This window comes from Passer domesticus, chromosome 1, assembly GCF_036417665.1.
Source record: "Passer domesticus isolate bPasDom1 chromosome 1, bPasDom1.hap1, whole genome shotgun sequence".
NCBI classification, from domain to species: Eukaryota; Metazoa; Chordata; class Aves; order Passeriformes; family Passeridae; genus Passer; species Passer domesticus.
Genome location: NC_087474.1, coordinates 42,175,159 through 42,199,690, shown reverse-complemented (window position 1 = coordinate 42,199,690; position 24,532 = coordinate 42,175,159). Strand labels below are relative to the sequence as shown.

The following is a 24,532-nucleotide window of genomic DNA, read 5'->3' as shown; positions in this document are numbered from 1 at the left end:
GAATCTTAAGACTCGAAATGCAGATCAAAATCCCTACCACAAGATTAGCACACGAGAGCAACCCTGCCAACCCCTGGAACGGTAAAACATACACACGCACCAGTAGGAGTTGTCACCAAATTGCATGCAAAAATCCTCTTAGCTCCAATGAAGTCAGTGACTCTGATGAGACCTTTACCTTCATTTTCCATCGAAATTGTACTTGAGTCGATAGTTACAAAAGTCTTTAGCAACAGCAGCGCTGGAGCGGGAGCGGAAAGGTGAGGAGAGAAATGCCCCAAGATCCCAGGCAATCACAATGCTCCCTTTGCCCCCACCTGCAGCAACATCTGCAAGAGAAACCAACGCTAAAAGAGGAAAAAAATATAAAAAAAAAAAAAAAAACAAAAAACCAACGAAATAAAAAGCCGTATAGGCTGCCCAGCGCAGAGCAGCACACCCAGGGAGCCCGCAGAGCTGCCAGAGACCACCGCGGATGAGGATTAGGATTAGCCGCCCAGCAGCTCCAGCAACACGGAGGAGCAGCGCCGCCGCTTCCCCCTCGCCACCAGCGCCTCTAACAGCCTCGTCCCGCCCGGGGAGGGGCGTTCGCTCCTAAAAATAAACCCTCACCCCAAGTAACCCCCTTCCCCGCTCTGCCCGCACCCCGCATCCTCGGCGCCAGGCGGGAGGCAGGGGAGCGGCGAAGGGAAGCGCTGCCTGCCCGAAGCGACCCCCGCCCGCAGCCCCCTCGGCCGCCCGGCCCCGCCCGCACCGTAGCGCAGGCCGCGGGGCAGCGCGGGGGGGCGGCTGGGGCAGCGCACGGAGGCGCAAGCGGCGGCTCCGGCACGGTCGCCGCCCCGGCCCCGGCGCCCGGCCGCGCCTCTCACCTCGGAGTGCCGGGGCGGCGCGGCCGCATCCCCGCTCCGCTCACTTCCGCGGGCAGAGGCGGCGGACGGGGCGGGGCGCCGCGGCGGAAGGGCGGGCGGAGCCCACACACGCCCGCCGCCCGCGCCCCCGCTGCCGGCCGCGCGGTGCCGGCCCCGGTGCCCCCGAGCGGCGGAGCCGCCTCACCCGCAGCGCCGGGCGGCTCCGCAGGCTGCGGGAGCCGAGCTGCGCCGCGGTTGGAAATGAACGCGTGCGAACGCCCGGCCCCTGCAGGGAGCCATGGAGGCGCCCGCCCGGTGCCCACCTCGCCCCTGCCGCGAGAAGGCGGATCCAGGCGGCGTTGAGCGGCCGGCGCGGGGAGCGAGGAGCGGCGGGCTGTGCTGAGGGGCCCGGCCCGTGCCCGCGGGCCCGCCGCCAGCGCCCGCTGCCAAAGCCGGCCCTCCTGGCGTGGGAAAACAACCCCGTCATTCCCGCCCGCCTCAGAGCGCTGCTCTGCTGCCCTCCCATGTAAACCGGGGTCACGCACATGGAGTAGAATCAGAATCATCAAGGCTGGAAAAGAAAGCCTTTAAAATGATCCAGCCCAACTGTGCCCCCAGCACTGCCACTGAGAGCCCTAAGCCACTCAACCATAACGCTCAGTGCCAAATCCAGACCCTTCTTGAACACTTCCAGAAATGGTGGCTCCACAACCTCCCTTGGCAGCCTATTGGAACACCTGATCACCCTAAAAGTGATTTTTTTTTTCTAATAATAGGAATCTCCCCAGAGTCATCTTAAAGCCTTGGGTAGATCCTCTTGGAGTTACAGTACAGCCAGACTAGGGTGGCAGCCCTGGTTCATTTTGCATCACTGCATTATGATATGTTATCCAAATATATGATGTAAATGTTAGCAGAAAAAAAAAATCAACTCAATAAAAAATCTTAAAACACATCAGGTAACTATTTTAAAGGTAGGTTTTAGCTATCAGTTATGGAACCACCAACCCTAATAACTAGTTTAATTCGGGGGGGGGAATGCTTTATCAACTCAATTATGTTCATCTTGACACCAAAGGAGTGTTATTTGAAACTATAGTTGCAGTGCTGAGCTCTTCGGCTGGGGAAGTTTTTAAGTAAAAGTAACTTCCACTGAGATGATTCATTTTAATTTAAGGTATGATGTACACTACCAGTAAGAACAAAATACCTTTCACTTTCAAGGTCAAAATCTATTGAAGACGTGCTAATTGTAGGCTTTACATCCCATTTCTAAAGGAGCAGTGAAAAAAGGTCTGAAAAAAGCACTTGCATTGACATCTCATGATTAACGACCTGTCACCTTGGCTTTGTTTTTCTTAAGCAGCTGAAGAAACCAAACTCAGTCTTTGTCAGTTCATAAGCAGCATTTAACAGAACTAAATTTTAGCATTTCAAATGAATCTCACAACCCATAATCGCATGTCCCTTGAAGCTAAAGAGCATCCTTGCGTCTTTTGAAGCTTTTGAATATAACTTTGAGTGCTAATGTAATATAGATTTGTCAATACATTTTGAGAAGTAAAGAAGTGCTACAAGTGTTGCCTTCAAGTAAAGGCTCCAGATATTTGCATTCAGGAAATTAAGATGACAACAGGCAGGTTAATAGTTTGAGGTTACCTAGTACCTAATTTCTGACCTGCCCCATATAGTTGCCATGTTAATTGAGTATCTCCATGGTTACTCCATGAAGTATCCCACTACAAGTAGCAGTGACTGTCCTCCGAGACAGCACTTCTGTTACCTAAATGAAAGCAAGCTAAGAACCCTTCCAAGACACTCATGACATGCTCACAGTTGTAATGCCACAATTTCAACACAAAACTGATGCACCCAACAAGAAAAACATTTAGTTACTTTGTTAAAACAGGTAGGTCTTGCTTTCAATATCATATGCTATCATTAAATATTAAAAACTTAGGTAAATATTTCATGGAGAAAAAACCAAAACCTGTAGGTCTTAATACTGCTTACATCCACAACATGTTTGGACTTATTTACATTGTGAAAAGTTTTGGGGAGAAGAGTGGGAGTTCCTGCACACTATTGATATTGTTCACAATTGAGACCTAAATGTCTGTGACAAAGTCTGCATACTAAGAAACATTCTGTGTTCACGTATCTCACAAGAAAAGAAGTCAAAAGCAAGTCTACCCTATAGCAACAACTAAAAAGGTTTGTCTTTGAGATTTAATTTTTTTCACATTATGTACATCTACCAGTATTACAGCCTGTGGTGCTGCCAGGCAGCTGGGAAGTGCCACTTCAGCGTGATACAAGGATTATATCCATCCTTGAAAAATATATTACGGTTTCTGCCATGTTCCACACATGCAAACAGTGGCTGTTTAATAAAAAATGCTCAAAGTACTTTATTTACAACTGCTGGTAAATGTTGTTTCTTCATAAATCCCGTCCTTAATGTGAGCTTGATTCACAAGAGTATTAGGACAGCCTTAATATCTTCAGGAAGCCTCATTAAAGTGTGTGGCAAAGGCATTATTTGGCAAACCAAAGCACATTATTAAAATATGATTGTAGAGATAAGTCTGAAATTAAAAAATTGTTTGGCTTACAGTAACCTGTTGTAGCCAGTTGTACTCACAAACTACAATAATATTTGTTTTACTTCTTTTAATCTTAAAAAAATTTCTTGCAATGAAATGCTGCCCTGAATTTCCAGTAAGCAAACATGTCTAGCCCAAACAGAATAATTCCAGTGAAAATACGTATACAAACCAGAAAAATGTACACAAACAGTCCTTAAATGTCTAAGTTAGAATCTGTTTTTTTGAAAAGTACTTGAAAGAATATGCTGTACTGATAGCTTTGGAGGGGAAAAGATTGGGTTTTGGTGGTTGTTAGCATTTTTTCTTTCTAGTTCATAGTCATGAAAATACTTCATAAATGCAAACAAACCTTCTGGAAATAGGTTTACATTCAGGAGAGTGGAGTTTCATGAGTGTTCAATGGCAGCTTAAGCAGCCCCCTGCCCAAGGCGTTCTCCTTCTCTTGCTGCGTTACCAGGTTTCAGTGCCACACAGCACCACCTTAGTTCTGCATCAACAAAAATGGGTTCCTGCCACCCAACCACCACCACCCCATCCCCTTCCTGTCCTTTTCCCCATGAAATTCCCATCATTTACCTCCTATCCATGGCCAAGTCAGACTTTGCCTTCTGTAAGTGGCTGTCAGCAGCAGGCAGCCAGGAGATTATTTCAGACCCACAGCCCCAGACTGACCCACACCTGGATTCATGTGGGAACTGATTCATGTCTGGAATAACCCAGCACATCAGTGAATACAGATTTCACTACTTAAATCAGAGGTGGTTGTTCTGGCACAGCCAAAAGGGTAGAACAGGTATGGGGTACATGAATAGGTACTCCTGCTTTCAGTACTTTCTCTTCTCCCTTAGGCTTTCAGGGGCAAAAACTAATGATTTGATAAATGGAACTGGTTGTCTGGGTTTTGATTACTTATTGGGTTTTATAACAGCCAGCTGTAAAAAAGCATACATAACTTCTGTATGAATCTAGAAGCAATCCAAAATGCTGGGTCTAGATGCCTTTGTATTTCTTCAGAAGAATTAAAGGCTTCTGGAAAGCTTGGAAAAATTGAACAGTAGTAAATACATTATATTCCAGGAAGTACCATCAATCAGTTGGAAGAGAAAAAGGGAGAATTCACTCTAATGACATAAAACAGATAGGCCTTAACCTGCAGTTTGTTTATATGAACTTGAAGTTTGGTTTAGTCTTTGGGATCTTGACCAATTCAGCTTCTTCTCAATGGCTCCCATGTTCTACAACACTACCAAAAGCAGAAAAATGTATTTTAAACATAACAAGGATACCTATAACTGCATGGTTCACAGATTAGATATTTACTACACAGAATTTTGTTGAAGCTACTTTGCAGACCATGACAGCATTTGAAATACTTGTTGCTCTGAAGTGAGCTTCCAGATTCTTTTAAAGTATTGTTTTATAGTGTCCTTCTCAAGATGCATTTGTTTAAAGCTTGTCAGTGTTGAGTAATGCTACTGAAATCTATTACAAATTTTGTTAATCTCATAGGAATTTATTTATACCTTATAACAAGAGACATTTTTCTGAGCCATATCAATGATAATATTTTAATATGGACAAAGCTTTCTATAGGACTTCAGTTTGGGTCAGAAAGGGTTAGTATATGATCCTTCTGTCAAAACAGGCTTCTCCACTGCCTGCTTGCTTGCTTTAGATATAACTTAAACATCCCTTAATACACTGATCATAAATTAGCTTTCATGGAAGAAGAAAACAGGTTTCTGGTAAGACAGACTTCCATTTGATATAATCAAATTTTTTGTTGTCTTTCATCTGGAAGTCAAAAACTCACCAGTGCTTTTACAGTCCTCTACAGAGTTCTTGTATGACTGGAGTCCAGACAGGGGAGCTTCTCATTTACATGCTTTAAATGGCACATCATTTGTAAAGCCTGTTGCAAATTTCATCTCCACGTCCTTTCCGTCCATGCATTTCAACTGATAGCAGATAGAAGCAATCACCTCATCCCCAAATTGAATTCTCCAGAGGAACACCCAAGGCAAGTCCACCTAAAGTTCAAATGTTATGTCTGTGTGTGTGTGTGTGTATAAAACCAGTTCAAGTTTAAAAGAAGAAAAATGATACAGTTTTCCCAAAGGAAATAAGTGTTCATTTAATTTTATAATTCTGAGCATGTTAGGATGTAAGAAACATAACTACATTTTCAAATTACCTTAGCTCAGCCCTGTCTTGACACTGTGCAATTATGCTAATTAAGGAACTTTGGTTTATGGGAGTCTTAAATTATATTTCACTGATTTTTAAAGCACTTGAATTTAACCATGTCATCCCTCCCCTAAGCAGCATCCCTACCAATATTCTACATTCAGAGAAGGGGTGCAGCACCACAGCATTTTAAGGTTGACATAAATGAGGCTTCTGTGATTGCCCTTCTGCTGGTGCCAAGTTCTGCATTGGCCCTGACATTCTCCTCTCTTGATAACTTAGCTCAGAAGGACAGATCTAGCCAAGAAGAAAGCTTGCCTCAAAAAAGGCTTTACTGCTGAACTCCCAAAACGAGTGGAGGAAGGTAGTGGAAAATAGTGACAGGATTAAAAACTTTAATCAGTTTCAACTGTTGTGAATGTATACTCAGAGCATTCAAGAAAATCAGGTTTAATTTATCCTTCAGGCAAAGTTAATTCATTTTCTGACCATAGCACTCAACTTATCTCAAACCTGCATTTCATCTCCCGTACTTTTCTTCTTTAATACCTTCCATCTCAAGAGCATATTCAATATTCACCTGCTATTTTCTTCCTTCAGCTGCACTACTTTGAAATAGTTAAAAATATTAATTGCACATTTTCCAGAGGGGTTTCCCTTCCCTTTATTTAGGACTCACAGAGATCTTCAGCTGTTTCTGTTTTCCTGTCAGTGACTGTTTTCAAAGCTAACTACTCCAGTAAAAGTTTCACTGCTAATGTGGAAGCTCTCACAAGTGCCTCTGTCCTATCTACTGGAGGCTTCACATTTCCAGAGACATTTTGTGAAGTAAAGATCTAGTTTCACATTGCCTGTAAAAGACAGCCAAGAAACATGTGCACTATAATTGGAATATGCTGTGAAGCAAGTTACTATTGGAAATCTTGGCTCAGGCAGGCAAAATGCCTTGTTAGGATGTCTGCTACAGGACAAAGACTCCACTCCTCTGCATTGCCAGCTGCAGCTACCATCATATTGTGGCCTGAATACAGCAAAAGGTGGAAAACTCTTCCCTATGTCTTTCTGAAGGATTACTGCAATTTATTACATGGCAAAGAAGGCACCCCATTTACTTCTAAATTATTTCAGTTATGTTATAGCAAGCTGTCTGTGGTGGAGAATAAAGACATTTCAACAATGAAACTATAAACAGCTAAAAAAACCACAGCAATAGCAAAGTTTGAATTTCATTTGAATTGATTCAAGGTTAATGTGCCAAGAATTTCAGGAATGCTGCATATATTACAGACAAGTAAGCTTGCCAAGACTCTCTTGGAAATTCTTCTTCAAGGCTATGGGTGAGAGCAAAACAGGGCAAAGGTAATACTCAGTGAGGAGCTGGCAGTTAATAAACAGATGTTTACATAGTTATACGATTTTGGCTTCTGGCAAGAATATGATGATTTATTTGATAACACACTTAAGCATAATATGCTGGGTTGTGAAATTTTATTCAGACTCAGAGCCAAAAAATGTTATCAAGCGAAAGCATGTGGCAGCTTTTCAGGTTGGGAGGAATTAGTTACAAACTTTTGTTTTACAGGAGAGCCATATACCTTTTTATTTTTAGTATTACTGCAACTTTTGTGTAAATGGAGCCAAAAATACAGAGGATTTTTTCCTCCCTTATGTCTTAAAAAGGGTGGTCTGAGGTCACATTTTTAAAGCTGATAAAAGCAATTAAGGTAGCATGCTTCTATTGCAACTATGGGCTCTATTGTAAAGACCCCTAACTTTAAGATAGACTCAACTGGTGAATTGAAAGACTAAATCTGTATTCAGATGCTTTCTTAGTCAAAGTTAACAATAAGACTGCAGGGGGAGGAATAAAAACTGCACACGCAGGTTATGTAAAATTTAGAAACTTAGTAAAGTACACTTAGAAAAAATACCCAAATTTAACAAGGTTGTTCTGACCTCATTCCCCATCCAACTACACAAGCTTGTGCTAGGACAAAGTGGAGGTGGGAGCAAGTGCTCAGGAGTGTTTCCATATCACTACTAATGAATATCAAACTTCAGCACTAGGGAATTAAAAAGCAAACACACATTTCACGGAAGGCTCCTGTCTGCCCTGAAAGTAGGTACTAAAATATTACCCAGCAACATCACCATGTTTAGTAGCCTCACTCTAAATAATAGATCACATATTCAGTTCATGCATCACCAAAGGTTGGATACAGCCCCAGCTGAAAGTGACAGGAGTGGATATGGGAGGGACAAACCCCACAGCTATATCATATAAACTGGGAGAGTATATTCCAGCAGCCTGTCACAATGGGAAGGTTGAAAGGGCCCTGAGGTGCCCCTCTGTCTCCCAGTAATTCAGCAGCTAATGCCAGCTGCATTCTGTGCATCTGCAACAAGCCAAGAAGCACCAGAGGATTTCATTTAAAAAGAGTTGAAACTCGTATCATAGGCCCTCCTCCCCACCATCTGGCTAGTGGGGACATTCAGTACAATTCAGCATGGCAACTGCCTATTCAGAAAGAAGAAAAAAAACCCATTTCTCATTCAGGAAAAAAAATAGGCAGTTCCCATTCCATCTTTGAGGGCCTCCAGCCTAATCCAGATCTGTTGAGGAGTTCTGAGGATAAAACTCTATAATTAGAGTACAGAAACTAGTAGTGATAAATCAGCAAAAATCTTGTTTCCTATTTGAAGTTCAGGCTTAAAGTAAATTTTAACCCTGAATTTCCTATATACTATTCAAAACTTGACCAGAATATTTTGATATCTAATGAGAGACATGGTTTTTATCCTACTTCTTTCATCTGTCATATAATAAATTTAAGGTCAGAAGATTATCTTAGGTTGTATTAAGATATTGTTATGAGAACATATCTATCACATCACATCAATATATTGTACATTTTATGTTTATATGATTTCTATTATATCTATTATTTACTTGATCATAAATCTGCTTATCATTAGTTTCTCTATTATTGTGTTCTACCAAATAATAAATCTATCCAGCCATCTATGACTTATTTAATATGCAAAAATAAAACCATACCAAGATGTAAATATTTCTGATCCATCAGTCATTCACCTGTGGAAAATCATCCATCCAGTGAAAAAACAAAACAATCATTGGGAGCCTCTGACATTGAAGTAGCAACATGGATTAATCAGAAATTACTTACGTGTGTATGCATTGAGAACCAAAATCATGATTTTGCTTCTCTTGGAGTTGCAAAACAGGACTCCTGGAGTATTTTCTTCATTAGATACAGATTTCAGTAAGCTGGGTGTTTTTAAGAATTCATCTTTCATGTCTCCCACAATTTTCACTCCAAATTGTTTTCCCTTTTTGAAAATTTGATCTTTGGTTGTTTACAGCCTCACATCTTCAACATTTATGTACAGTGATGCTGTTTTTCTCTTCCAGGGACAGATTATAAAGGATGTAGAATAAACTAACCTTGGTGTTGCATTATAAGGTCTGTTTTATCCAAAACCATAGCCTCACTGCAATATCTAAAGAAAGAGAGCTAGGTTTGAATAAATTAAGCTTTGCTTCAATTCAGCTGTTACATCCTACAAAGTGTAATCAAGATACTGCTTCTAGGGTCAAAGCGTAAAGAATGCAGAACTGTAGCAGAGAAGCTGAAAATTGGTAAGGAAAAATAAAGTCCATTTTCAGACTTGCCAAAACTTCTAAGACAGCATTTCCTTTTGTAGTTTGTAGCAAAAGGAATACCACCATTTCCTCCACCAAGCCCTAGGTCACCTAAGTGCATCCACACCAAAGAAAAAACCAAGTGACTTCATTTTTACAATTCTGCACACAATGGCTTCTGATCCCAATGGGAACTTCTTAGCAAATATTTTCTGATGACTTTCAGATTAATTGCAGGTATGCAAGCTTCACAAGTACTTATCTTTAAGTAACTCTTTTCTCGTTTTTTTTTTTTTATATTTAAATGATTTTGAAGTAGCCTAGTCATTGGTGACAGTAATTCCAAGCAACCTTTTAAAATAGCTGTGGCATGACATCCTGTCCTTCCATGTGAAATTAGCCCTGCCCAAACACAGAGCCTTTTGCAGCACTGTAACTGAAGGAGCAGCTACGTGAAATTTGGTCAGGTTTAAAAGTTTCCAGCAGCAATGCCAGCACTTCTGAATCCTATACATAGGATGATGGCAAATATTATTTTATTTTAGCTCTCAGTAAAAATGCCATGTGTTACTATGAAATACGACCACTATTATTAAGATTGCTTTTACTAATTCAGGTTCCCTGCTTTGTCTTCAGGGCTGGGCATAGGCTGTAGCTGCCTATAACAAACTTTCTGTGAATGCAAAGCAAATACCATAAAGAGGCTTGACATGGCCTGAATGCCAGGGGAAGGTCAGAATCCAAAGCCTGGTGCCTATAATACTGCTGTGTTTAAGCTTTTGTAGTTTGTGGGCTTTAATATTGTATTGTTTGATATTACAAGCTGGTTCATGGAATGGTGCCATTGTATCAAAGAAGTTTGCCTATGTTGAAAAAAAGCTTCTAATCCTTTTAGTTGAATAGAAAATCTGGAAGGCATGAACTTCAAAACTTGAATAGAAAGGCCAAATGAAATTTCTCTGAAAAGAAATCAGAATTTGAAAGGGTAATTCATTTTTGTAGTGTTTGTGATTGACAATCCTGGAATTTCTAACACTCAAGAACATTTCACCTTTCACATTTTTAATACCTCTTCAGCGGTTTCTGCTCTGATTATTTTTAAAATATGGTTAAAAAGTAGCCCCGCTATATTTGTCTAATTTCCTGGGGAGAAACGTAAATAAATATATTTATTTACTGTTACTGAGTGCTCATGAGCACAGTAACTCTTAATTCTAACACATGGTTGGTACATCTGATGATGCAAGAAGCTAATTTTGATAAGGCACAGCTGAGGAAATTCAGTTAAGAAAACAGGAACCAAGCATCTGTTTTGTTTGAATGTCTCATAACTTTAAATGCTCCCTAAGCTGTGTTGCTTTGTTGGGTTCCTTGTCTTTTCATGACATTAGAAATGCTAATATGAAGGCTCCAAACATTAAATCTAATCCATCTGTATCTGGCAAACATATTCTTATATAAAAAAGAGAGGAAACCATGGGAAAAGACAGTTGGGGTTTTTTTTTCATTTTTTGGGTTTTTTTTAGTTACAAATAATTTGTTTCATTTGTAATCAAATAAACCTTCAGAAATTGAATATATCTTAGTTTTCAATTTTTTTCTCTTGGTTTTCAATGACATACTTGTGTTTACATGCACTTTTCTACCAGTTATTTAAATAAATCTGTAAAAGTTGAGCTTAAGGATTACAGAATAAGCTTTCTACTGCACAACCTATTCTGTTAAGGTTTTTCATTTCTCTAGTGTTGAGAAGTGGCAGTCAGCCTGCCCCACTCCCCTCCCTTCCCAAGCAACACCTGTCTGCAGCAGCCGTTCAGTCTGGATACTGGCCTAAGTGAAGAATTGTCAAAACACAGAATGGTTTGGGTCGGAAGGGACCATAAACACCATCTGGTTCCAACCTCCATGCCATGGGTAGGGACACCTTTCACTAGACCAGGTTGCTCAGAGCCCCATCCAACCTGATTGATGTGATACCTGTGTCACAAAAAGTGCCTGAATGAAAAACAGTATTTCAGGAAATGTACCATTTACAATCCTATTTAAATGTACTATGTACAATCCTATTTAAAATGGCAGTGGTAAGATTTCTTCAGAAGATCATCTCAAACTTAGACTCCAAAAATAAATGAGCGTTGACCATTTAGATTAATACTTTTACAACATATTAAAATAAGAATTTGAATAAAACATTATGCAAGACCTGCCACAGTTCACAGCTAGATAAGTTCTATGATTTCTGTTTGGAAAACAGCTCCTTCTTGCTTTTGCGAAAAAGGCAGAAGCTCAATGCCTTGTGATTAGGATCCTTGCTTAGCCTAGTGGTTTCTTCAAGTGGTTTGTATTTGTTGCTGGTTTCTTATGGCAATGCCAAAACCTGCTCATCTTAAAATGTGTCTGTATAAGTAGACAGCATATGCTTGAAAAATTGTCTGGTCATGTCTGATACAAAGCAGTGGAGACCCAGCCTATGACTGAAATATGAGATGGTGATTCAACAAAGATGTTTATCTGAAAAGGCAAAACATTCAAGCTTTTATGTCACTGATCTTAATTCAAGCAGAAAATCTGCTTAGAGTAAAAAAAATGAAGAATCTATACATCCTTGGAAAATTTCATACAGTCCGGACAGGGATTTCTATATGACTACAGGAGAAAGTCTAGCACAAAACCAATTGGACCAAATGGGAATTTGTTCTGATGCAGTCTCTCAAATATTGATTTAAGTGAGCTTAGGAGGAGCTAATGTGACAAAGAACATACCTAAGCTACCCATCTCTATCAGAAAATTTAGAGTTTTCCGAATGAATTTGTGAACTGCAAGGAGCTGTTAGATCATAGTAATTGTTTTGACACAATGGATATAAGTATAAAATATTAAACAACATAATATCCATCAGCCCCAGAGAATCCAAGTATTTTAGATGCTGGAGATACCACATCCCAGGGATACACAGCACTCAGAGCCTTTTATGCTTCAGAACACAAATAAGAGAAATTAGGGAAAATGTTTCATTAGGAAAATTAGTCAAGCTTCTGTTTAACCACAAAAAACAGAGTGCCTTAGTCATTCAAAGCAAGCAGCCTTTTTAAAGTGTCATCTCAAATTTAACATATACATTAGTTTTTACATACCAACAATAAAAATACCACTGTTGTAAACAAAATTAACTAGACACGATAAAGCCATTGCAATGAACTTTTCATTAATAGCTATACAGATTTCTTAGCTGTCCTAGTAGAGTAGTACTTTCATTTGCAATACCCATGTATTTCATAGAGAACTTACACTGTGAACCCGAGGCACCTACACCAAATGTATCTTTAGATACAAAAATCTTTAGAGAAGCAAAACAAAGCCAGAGTGCCTCTTTTTTTCTTTTTTTCTTTTCTTTTTTTTTTTTTTTGTAAGCCAGCAGTAGTACTTGAACTATCACCGCTATAATAAAAGCATTGTCACTGTTACAACACCAGCAACCACAGATGCCATCTCTGCTGAGAGCAACATCTCTCCACACTAAGAGACAGCATCACTTCCAGCTAGAGGTTAACCTGTGTGGAATGGGAGGCATTGTTCATCTCAGAGCAGAGATCAAGTGCCAACTATTTCAGCAAAAGCTGCCAGATCTTTCACTGGATAAAGTCATGTCCTCTTCAGACCCTTTAGCTGCATCCTCAGTATCTCTTCTCCAGGCTAACTAACTAGATGTCTGAATTCTTTCCCACTTGGAAGGGCTGATCCTTGCAAAAGTCTTAGATTGCCACATGAAATGCTTGTAATCCTGTAATTTCAGGGATTTTTGTCAAACATATGTCAGATTCAGCATATTCACTAATGCTGCTTGGCATACAACAGCTACCTTTACAGACAAAGTTGAACAGTGCCAATTTGACTCACCTAACATAGATTTTAAAGCTGTAAGGAATTACTAATTTCAGTCTGACTGCATATGTAACAGAGAACTTCCACCTGTAAACTGTGCACAAGGACAATAACCTCTATTTCATATGTATAAAGTCTTTTATAAGCATTTCTAACCACAATTTCAGAGTATGGGCTGACCACGGAATTATTCCAGATGTTAAATACAGATTGAAACCTTATATCCTATTTGCTTGCAGCCTGTGAGCTTTTTTCTCCTTGATTAAAGACCCATCCTTTGTGAGCACTGTCTTCCTCAAAGATCGTGTTAAATCCTCAGTTACTTTGAGATAAGACCTTGACTTGAACAGAGTTGCCATTTTGGGGGAAAACTAAAGATAAGGCAAAATAACAATGCACTAAACAAGTAAGCATCTGACAAGCTCTGTTAGGAGAGCTCAAGAGGATCTGTACACTGTTCCTCCTCAGACCTTAGAAGGACCTACAAATCCTGTCCATCACAGTTACAACAGAGACTTGAAGGAAAGGCAGCTTAAAACCACTCAGCATAGATGCTATTATCCAACTCTACTCTCAATTCAGTCACTGCTTTTTAAATTAATTTGATTGGTAAAGTTGAGAAAGACAAATATGTTCTAATGGCAATAGCTCTCTCATGACTGCAGGAATGTCCTTCCTGGTCCCCAGCAGTCTGGTGCCCTCTGGATGGCTGACTTAAAAACTGACTGAGCTTCAGCAATCAGCCACTACCAGGGATAGGAGTCAAGGATGTTCTCAGTTACCCTCTCCAGGGTAGGCTTTGGGAATTATTCTTTTGAATACTTGAGAGGTGCAAACACTGATGAGAGCTTTTCCAGCGCACAAAGTACTGCTGATTATTCTCCCCTGTGTGATCTCTTTGATGTAATGCTGCTCTTAAAGGCACTTTTAATGGGATGCCTCCCCTCTTACCAACCATCCTCATTTTCATTAAACGTGTGGGTGTTTCACGTCTTTGAGACTCTCTATCCATGAGTTCTGCAGTTACTGGGGGAAAGGGGCAGATACAGCTCACTTCCTTCAAAAAAGAGGCTAAGAAGGGTTCTGCCAGAGCACTTGTGTTAATTGTTAAAGAAACATACTCTCAATGCCAAGCACAATGTACAAATCCCTCTATGCTGCCTCCGTTCTGAGCTCCCAAAGCTCATTTGGTAGGTTCCCAAAAGGACAAAGCCCCATCTGTTAATTCTCCTGTATAGAACCTCATTGATGGTGTCATTCTTATGCATGAACTAAGAGCTAGAGAAATTACTTTAGCATTCATCTTGTGGCTGGTGTGTAGCTGAGCAATAATTCTAAAGAAGTATTTGCTGGAAAGGATGCAAGAAATTCTATTTACTGCTGGGATTCAGGAGGAAAGATGGTGGTTTCGCTGCACAAAATGTTGGTTCTTCCATTTCCTTTAGCATTGGTCACACACACTCTTTGGAAACTGATTGTGAGGGAAAAAAGCATCCTGTAGTTTCTTCCAGGAAAAGATTTTATCTAAGTCCAGCTGGAATTTTCAACAGGAAGTCTATGCTTTATGGCCATGTTTTGGAAAGAGGTAACCTTACAATACTCTTGAAAAGTAATTTCCTCAAATGTTAATGAGATATGCTCTAACTAGCAACAAAGGCAAAAGAAAATCATTTCTTGTTTTGCCAAATGAATTGAAAAATGTTTTCAAGGAAAGGAGATAATCCTGACAGCATAAACACCATTAAATAAGCCACATATATGCCTGCTATTGTTTTTTATCTAAGCAGAGAGGCTGCTTAAACATGTTGAAATAATAGGCCTTTTATGTTTGACAGGAAAATAAGTGGCATGTTTCATTTCCTTACTCAGACTGAATTAATATTAAAAACCTCATACCTTCCAAGAACTTAATAATAATCATTTTAATGGAAAAATTCAATGTATAGAATTAGATAAGAATGGCTCTTAAAAAAATACATATTCTCCTAAGAAAAAGCTGTAGAGATCTAGATAAAAGCCTCATTTAGCCAGAATTACCTCCTAAACTCAACTGTGCTGTTAAAATGTCACTTGTTCTCAAACTTACCATGTAGCCACAAAACACATTTGCATACCATTTCTATAAGGCTTGTTAAAAAACTTTCAGATTTCTTTGCTTTAAAACATTCAAGTTTGAATTAAAAACAAGAGAAAAATCTCAAAGATCATAAATAATTCCATTATTGGATCATACTCATACTCCCTGAAGTGCATGCTCCTGGGCCTTGTGTGTTCAGTCAGGAATGATTCCAGAAGTTGATCCAAGAAAAGAAACATTTAATACACTGCCAGTATTGAAATAGTCTTCTTAAACCATATTGTATGGTTTAAGAAATGAAGTGAGCAAGTTTATCCTTCTTAGTATAAGTCTGGATGTCCTTATCTATACACACATCCTTCTTATAATCTGTTTATGTCTTGGACTTCATGAAAATCCCTGGTAATTTCCAGAATCTGTAGTTTCTGAACAATACACATTTATTTCCCAGATTTAGTTTTTACTGAGATATTTGATGTCTAATGCTCTTACTGATGATCAGTTTCTAAGCAACTGGTAAACAGGATTTTTTAGTTGTCAGTTTCCAGAGGAAATTGCAACTCATTAAAGTGAGCATGCAAAGCTAACCTCAGATTGTAGCCATTACACTATTTTAATGTTGTATTTCATTTAAAATGTTTGATCAGAGAACAAGTCTCCTAGGATGCATAGCTTTTCTGGAACACCACAGTGAACAGCAGTTCTTCAACAAGCCTCATTACATTCAGTGCACAATATCAAGCAATGTAAAGAGAATGAATAGTAGCACCACATTCAGTTCATTTTATACTGATAAAGCTTTTTGTCTTGGGACTAACATGCTAATAACCACATCAATGCTTGTTTTGATTAAATGGATTTCTTCCAGCAGTGGAAGCAGCAGTGACAGAAGTACATTGCACTAAGAATATTCAGATCCTTATGCAAGCGGGATGATTAAATTTAGCATCAAGTTACAGGTTGCTCTCTAATTCAATCTCTAATTCTTTCATTCAATTCCACCAATGAATGTTTAAGTTACAACTGGCCTGTGCATCCTCTGAAGTTCAGCTGTCAGGATAAATCTTGAACAACTCAAAAGTTATTAGCCAACTAGCCCTGCTTGTGATTTTTGTCTCTGTGACTGGACAAGCACCACTATGTGCATCAGACAAAATCTATCAGAACAGAACATGACAATAGCACAGTTAGAATGCGCTAAGCTCTCTGGAACCTAAATTTAATGCCCACTGAGATCAGAAAAGGGTGAATAGTGAGAAAACAACAAAAACCTTCAAAGAAAAATGCATTTATCTACTGGTAACATTTATTAAAAGACATTCAGTCAGCGTTAAGCAAACCATCCCAAGGACTTACCCTGCTAAATAAAAGACTGTGATCCTCAGAAATAAAGAGCTTATTTTCAACACCATGCAGGGCAGCTTCCAGAGCAAAACTGCACTCTGTGTTTGTAGAGTCAAAGCAGCAAGTGTTACTCTGTGGTATCAGCCCTGCCAACATCTGACAAACCCAAGGAGAATGAGCACGATGTTTCTTTAAGCATGTAGTGCTTGAGCTGCTAGCCATTGTAAAAACATTAGGAGCAAGAAAGAAAATAATGAACATTACTGTACCAAAACAGGAAAAGCAGATTTCCCTCCCACCCACCCCCTGCCAGTTACAGCCCTGGCACTTTTTATTTCCAAAATATATCATGGCAAAGGAATGTGTCTTTCTTTGCCTGATGACCTCTGATTTGGAGAAGTATGCTATTCAGCATAATTTAGCACACAGAGAACAAAGAAGTTCAACTGTTTCAAAGGAATGCAGAATTTTAGTTCTTGTTATAGCTCTTATTCTTCTGAATGCTCATCACACAGCTTAATATCCAGCACATATTGGATGAAAAGGAACAGTAACTCATCAGAAACACCTCATTCCAGACTCACCCCTTCTGCCCCCGCCCATGCAAAACAGCTTCCATTTCCTTGTGAAACAGCAACAGCTTCAGATTACAATTCAGTTCTCCTAAGGATATTCATTTTGCATTTAAGTTAAGAAATCATGATCTACCAAAACATTTAAGAATTCAGGTTACAAGCCCTACTGCCAAGACCGCAACCTTTTATTTAACACAGATTTGCATGACAAAGGGCCCAAATACTGACCAGTGCCTACACCTGTTCTTAGAAGAATAGAAATCTCTTAGAAAAGATAAAGCCTTTCCAGAACAGAGAACAACACAGCATAAAGCTTATGGCTAAGACAAGAGTTAAAAGAGGGAAAGTCTGGTTTATTTTTTTAATTTATTTTATATACCTATTTAGAAATTCATTTTGTCAAATATACCCCACTTATCATAACAAGCAGATTCAAGACTATGTTGAACATAAGGAAGTTTAACAATGTTTTTACACAGCTAGTATGGAGATGAGTGGTTCAAGATGAACTGGAATTACACTGAAAACAGCTCATGACAGCAGTGAAAGATGGGCTTCTGTGATCTTCAAGAGGCAGGTAATGACTTCATGGTCTCAATGCTTTAAGTCCCCAGTAATTTCCTCAGAATCAAAAATTATTTGTTCTCAGAGCAAATTTTTTCAAATTCACAGTGCTCTCATAAAATCCTAAATAGAACCATTACTCACAGATACTGACATTTAGAAAGCAGTGCAGCTAAACTTGTGATCCTCCCCTTTAAGATATGGCTAGATCACTCCCAGGGTTACAACTGAAGTAGTTCTTTTTTAAAATTTGCTTTTACCTTTTCTTGAATCCTCTTGGCTTTCACTGTCGACAGAAGTTTCCAAATTGCATGGATAGGAAGCTTTATAAAACAGGAGAAGACAGACTTATGCAGCAGATTATCCATAATTCAGGCAATTTCTCTTACTGCTTCCCTGTTTGGAGTTCTGAATGCATGTTTTCCTCCTCTTCCCAAAGACTCGTAGTTCTCGACTGTTGCACAATCCTTTTTTGCAGAGCAACTGGTGAAAATCAAAACATCAAATGCAGAGCCTCCAACAAATGACTAGTGTTAAAGTGCCACAAGGGCAGTGTGAGCTGCAAGAACTGAGGGGCAGTTCTACCAAATGCAAATCATTTCCCTGGCAGCCTGCTCAAATAGCTCTACTTCTGGTAAGAACATTCTGCTGCAAAAATCAAATAACAGTAACCAGCTCCTGATTTTCCCTAGCCCCCCTAATGCCTGATGCCTCTTAAAGCTTGTTCAGCTGCAGTAAAGAGGTTAGAAAACTGCTGTTTCCAGCACATTCACCCCTCCTCCTCAAGCTGTATTTCACCGACTGCACTGCCTGGTTTCACTTTTGTTTCACACACAATCCTGTTATGTGGATTTCAGTCAGATTAATGCTTTCGTTCATTCCCTGCTTTCTAAACTGGAACTGCAAGGCACCAGTTATAGAGCAAAACAGTGCAAGCTCAGATAAAGCTTAGCTTGCAACTAGGGGCTTTGCCTTGAATCTTACCTGCAAACTCATTTCCTTTCAAGTCATTACGTTTGTCTTTACGGCCCCTTCTCTACTTTGCACTTTTGATAAGCAGACAAGTATTTGTCTGGCTTTTGTAGTGGATGGAAAAGCAGCAAAGCATATTTCCATCAATTATCATCCTAAGTTCTTGGGTTTGAGAGTTATGGAAGTTAGGGGGGATGCCTCCCCCTCTCTGTTGTTGACCTTTTATGCAGAGAAGTCACAGAGCTGGGTTCTTATTACAGTAAAGCAATTCAGTCCTCACTACAACTCCAAGTTTTTAAAGTCTTTCCTAAGGTATATCTCCATGCATAATAAATTATTTTAAGGTCAGTCCCCACCCAGGCCATTCTATGATTCTATTATTTAGATCTTGGATAGTGCTACAGAATTTATCCTGAAGCTATTAAATACAACTGCTAAGGACTAACCAGCCAGACAATGTTATGTGCCTCCTGTACATCAACATTTGTGGGAGGCAAAAGAAATAATTTCTTTACCTTGTCAGCACAGGTTGTGGAAAGTAATCCATATGGTAGGGAAATAATACTGCTTTGCAGGACTCTTCTCCCACTCCTCCTTTTCAGGTCTCACAGCTACAAAAAAGCTTTCAATTGATTCAGGAAAGGATCCAAGACAGATTTACATGTTTGTTTTCAGTGTTAACTCATCCCACACTACTTGCACGTATCCCTCCCTTCAGGTTTGATGCTTGACACAGGCAAACATTCTGACATTTCATGCTTGGAAATGTGCCTTCAACAAATCCTTTTTGTGTTCCTAAATGACTGTTTGGCTGCTGATACTTCAGCCCATCTGTTTGGATGGCACCAAGCCTGCTTACAAGGTGATCTTCCTGTTTCACTTCCTATCCAGAGATGCCAGCCAATTTTGGGCTCTCAGCACAATACCTCTCCTGCCCCCACTTTGGTACAAAGCCCTGCTGAGTCAGAATCACTGTTCCTGTGCTTTATAAAATTTGCTGGCACTTGTGTGACTCTGACCACCTGAACAGCAGAGGAAGAAAACTGGAGTTGTCAGCACTGTAAATTGCCAAGTGCACTCGTTGCTGTGAAGCCAGGAGGATGTTAAGAAGATCAGTGACACATCCTAGCATGGGAATTTTAATTGCTCTGCAAAGACAGGATCCCCACAAGCAGAAGGACAAGAATAGTAAAAGCAAAAACACAAGCCACAGGCATAAAATAATAAGTAGGGGAAAACACTGAGCTCCACTTTGCAGTAGTGGTTCCTTTAAAATTACATATACTAGGACATATTTGTTTTATATAACCTCAGACTTTTACCTAAAATCACGGTGTTATGTTTATGCTATTCCCTGCAAAATCATACCAGGCTGAATTTGCTTCTTTGCAAAGTTCTGGAGGGCGTGACCAAGCTCTTTCAGAGGAATGGAGCACCATAGGCTTGTTTCAGACTGGCCTAACACTGTTTCAGCAGGCACTTGTACACTTACCCCTTCTGTGCTGCAGATTGGTGCTTAGGGAGCACAAACAGAGACATCTGCAGTAATCCAGATGGATGGAGCCTCAGAGGTGTAAGACAACATCACCTGGTTGAACCATACCTTGGCAAATATCAGAATTCTGCATTTCCTTGATTAGCACCTATAGTCTTTATTGAAACAGAGAGAAAGGTTTCTTAACTAGGAAATATTTGCACTGTCAAGAGTAAGTCAGTGGGTACATATCACAAATGTTCTTCTGCCCTCCACCCTGTTTAAGAAAAGCAGTAACAAGCCAAGAAAAGCAAAGACAGGCTTCAACAAACAATATCAGCTGTCAGAATGTTTTAGTTTAAAGGTTGTAGTGAAAAAGTCTCCTTTCTCTGGTGTAAAATAATGTGACAAAATTTCCAAATATATTCTGACACCTGAAAGAACAGTTTCTTGTTGTACCCTGTGTTTTTACTAAAGAAATCCCCTCACTTCTTATGCCATGATATGTTTAAAAAAATGGTAGAAATTTAAACTTTTTGACTCTGCCTAGGAATGAATTGGATTTATACTAAAATAATGATCTATTATGTGCTCAGAAAACAGCAAACAACAGAGACTAAACTTGTCGATTCTGGCCTGGCAACTACCCAGTATCAACAAGGGTAGCACCAACCTACTTGTTCAACTAATTCTTGTGGTATCAGTCAAGGTCAATTGAGCATCTCCCACACAGCACTTAGACAACCCCTTCCCTGTATTATAAGCTTCTCTAATGACAGTAATAAAATATTTCACTAGCAGCCAAAATCCACTAACAGCATCCAGATCCTGTGTAATAGTAGCAAATAATTCTCTTGTTGCTGAGTGAATAAAACCCTCACCAAAACAGAGATACGTATGCATCTTCTCAGGTGCATGTGTATGATTATATAGACGTAGGTACTACTTATATACACAATGCCCCCACCCTGAAAACACATTTAAGGAGCTGGTGAACAAACAGACTTTGTCCTACTACTCAGTGCATGCTGCTGGCAGCAGGACAGGCAGCAGCAGGTAATTCTTGCTCATTGTGAACTATTTAGCTGTCTTTAACTATCTCGATATCTCAGCAAGACACCTTTGCATTCTAAAGACTTTCATTGCAAAGTTCCTCTATCCCAAGGAAGCCATAGCATTTGGGTCCTTGAAGCATATCCTATATGTATAAAGGAAGTATTGCATTTTGGCTTTGTGTACTGTCAGAATAAGAATTTGCTTCTTCTCCCATCCCCCCCCCCCCCGCCCCCCCCACTTCATTGCTTTCATAAATAACAGCAATTCCAGCAGAGCTGTTAGTCCAACATTTTCAACGAATCTGATTTTCTGTATTTTTGAGCAGGATTTATTAGTTCAATTCTAGTTAAAACTTGATCCGGTTCCTTTTTTTTAATTTGGAATGATGCAAACTCTATCTTTGATATGTATCACTAATTTAGATTTTCTAGGATTTTAATGCTTCAATTTTAGTTCCATGTCCAGTCTCCTGAGTCCAAAAAAGACATGATTATACTGAAGCATGTCCAGAAAAGAGCCATGAAGATAATTAAGGGACTGGAATATCTATTATGGGAGGAGAAACAGAGACCTGTGACTGTTTAGTCTGGAGAAGGGCAGGCTCAGGGGCATCTTCTTAATATGTATAAATCCCTGAGAGGCTGAAGTGAAGGAGGAGGAGCTTGGCTTCTCAGCAGTGCCCTGTGAAAGGACTGGAGGAAATGGGCAGAAACTGAAATGTGGTAAGTTCTATCTAAATATAATTTTTTGTTTATTAAACCACTCTTACAGTGAAGAAGCATTGAAACCTGCTGCTAGAAAGGTTGTGGCAGTCTTCAACTTTGGACAAGTTCAAAGCCTTGCAATCAGTCCTGAGCAGTCTGCTCTTTCTGACTTTGCTTTGAGTGTGGTATTGTACTACACCATCTTCAAGGAATCCCTTCCAACCTCAGCTGTTCTATGATTCTGTGCAATCATAAGCTATTAGTATAAAAAAACCCTAAGGATATGCAAATTACATCATTAATTCTGTATAAAAGTAAGTGCTTTTTAAAGAAAGAAGATGCAGTTATAGAAATGTCACCAGCAAACTGATTCCCAAATATATAGATTCACTGCTGGTGCAGTGCCAAAAAATAATATTTCATTTTATTGCAAGAAAATTTGCCTGAGTTTCCAGAATGCTTCTCAAGCATAATACAGCACTCTTGTGTAGAGTCATTCACACAGGCATCAAATATACTACACATATACTACAAGTCTGGTTGCCAACAGCTTACTTGAAACTGTTGGACCAGATAACTGGTCTATAATTTCTCCTAGATGCTGAAGTATTTTCAGACTTTTTTCTACCTCTCCCAAGCATGCATGAAGCAGTTTGCTTCCTCATTTTCTTCCTTATTTCCCAAGAATACAAAGTCATAAGGAGCAACTGGCTGCATTGGTAACTCTGCTGCACCAGGGCTTCACTCTAGATGATGTCACACTAAGAAAAGAGAGACCCCAGCTGTAAAAAAAAAGCCCAAAACCCAGCACCCATTTATCAAAACTTCTTTCCTTGAACATGCTCTTCATGTTCACCCAATTTGCCCTGCCCAGTCAGAAGATAATGTCAAATACTCAGTTTTGCAGGAACAGGTTGATAAGATGGTAGACAGAGGCTGAGACTTCTATGCTTATGTCCTGCTGCATTTTCCTTAACCCAAGCAGTTTCCTCCCTTTGCATTGTGCCAAGTAAAGGAATGCATCAGAAGTCAATGGATCATAAGCAGGGTGTGTGATCAGGTGTCACCTGGCTGAGAGGTGGCTGTCAGTGGAACACACTGTGCTCACATGCCTCTCAGAGGCCACGTACACAGATCTGCCAGCCCAGCACTGCTTTCAGAAACTTACTTCCTTTAATAGCCAACCTTGAGGTCACAATCAAAGAGTTAATTTCCCATGGATAACAGGCTGAAGTTTTATACCCGTATTGCTACACTAGAAACACAGACTAGATATTCTCATAGCCACTGTCCTACAAATGACCTACCTTTTACTCTCTGCATAGCCAGGAAAGCTATTTGTCTTTTTAAAGCTCTATGGTATTAGGATTTGGGCCCCATTTGTTACCCACTCTCCTAGTTCTTCGCCTTAATGAGCTCTAATCAGCAGCCTTCCATTTTATAAAGTGTCACCCTCTAGTGCATTGTTTAAATTTATCTAAATTAAAATCACACCCTATTTAAAATTTGCCTCTTGCTCCAAAATCTCTTGATCAATCATTCTGTAGTTTCAGCCTAGCCTCTACAAATTTGATCAATGCGTGCTTCATTTTGCCTTCCAGATTGTTTAATAGAAACCTTAATTAGTGCTTTCATTAATTAATACCAGACCCGATACTGATTCAGAGATATCCCATTTGATAGCTCCCTCACCACTAGTGTTTCATTGTTAATTATCCTGACATTGTAGCCAGGCAATTCTGTATTCACATTACAGGTTTATGAAGCCAAGAAGGGCTTTTTCCTTCCAAATTCTTCCTGAAGGAGCTTCCTACACATAGCAACAAGAAGCCATGGTAGAGGTAGATAACAGAACTCCACTGTGTTTTCACTTGTCTATTAAACACATAATATACTGCAGCTTATTAACTTAGTCTGAGCAAAAAAGTTCAACTAATTATTCACACATGTCTCAAAGGAGCATGAGAACCTCTTCTTCGCTGCACTGATGGACTGTGGGTTAGTTTTCGGGTGCTTCACAGAGCAGTGGGGCTAGAAAGGCCAGGTGGAAGGTCACTGCTTCTGAACCTGGCAGCCAGCTGAGCTTTTTCTCACCTCTCCTCTTTCACCCAAGGTTTAACTCATGACATCACCACAGTCTCATCTGTCTAACCAGCTAATTTTCTTTTACTCCTTAATTTTGCTTTTTTCAGACACACAACTCTTTGAGCTTCTAAGAGGACTCATCTGAACAGTTTCCATATCTTACTCAGAAGGGCTCTAAGCTAAAGCACTTCCCCTGGATGTTTGCTTAAGGTGGAGAACACTTACAGTACAGTCCAGGTCCTAAACAAGAGCACTTATTTAAGGCATAATCAGAGACACACAAGGTCAGATTACTGAGAAAACCCTCTCCTATTCAAGTACAACCTCTACAGAAATTGCATCCTGGACACCAAAGACTAGATCTGCAAGTGTACTTAGGGATGCAAGATTTGTATGTGCTAAGAGCGCCACAAGAGACTGTAGGAAAGTCTTTCTCAAATTAAGCCTGATTCCAGCAATTCACCTTCAAACACTCAGCATTAGCTTTTCA

General features: G+C 39.8%; 1 protein-coding gene across 6 annotated transcripts in view; it reads right to left on the bottom strand.

Annotated features, from left to right (window-relative positions):
- Positions 1-18,479, bottom strand: part of ATP2C1 (ATPase secretory pathway Ca2+ transporting 1) — a 66,053-nt gene extending 47,574 nt beyond the window's left edge. The window contains exons 1-2 of one of the 6 annotated variants that reach the window (XM_064415966.1): positions 18,012-18,034; positions 179-329 (exon numbers count right to left, since the gene is read on the bottom strand). In XM_064415966.1, coding sequence (XP_064272036.1) covers positions 179-184 — 6 coding nt within the window. In that variant the 5' untranslated portion in view covers positions 185-329; positions 18,012-18,034. Of the gene's footprint in view, positions 1-100; positions 330-754; positions 775-869; positions 1,022-1,171; positions 1,196-18,011 lie in introns of those variants that run through there. The other 5 variants (XM_064415970.1, XM_064415978.1, XM_064415965.1 and 2 more) reach the window with 5 other exon arrangements.
- Between the last annotated feature and the right edge of the window lie 6,053 nt (positions 18,480-24,532).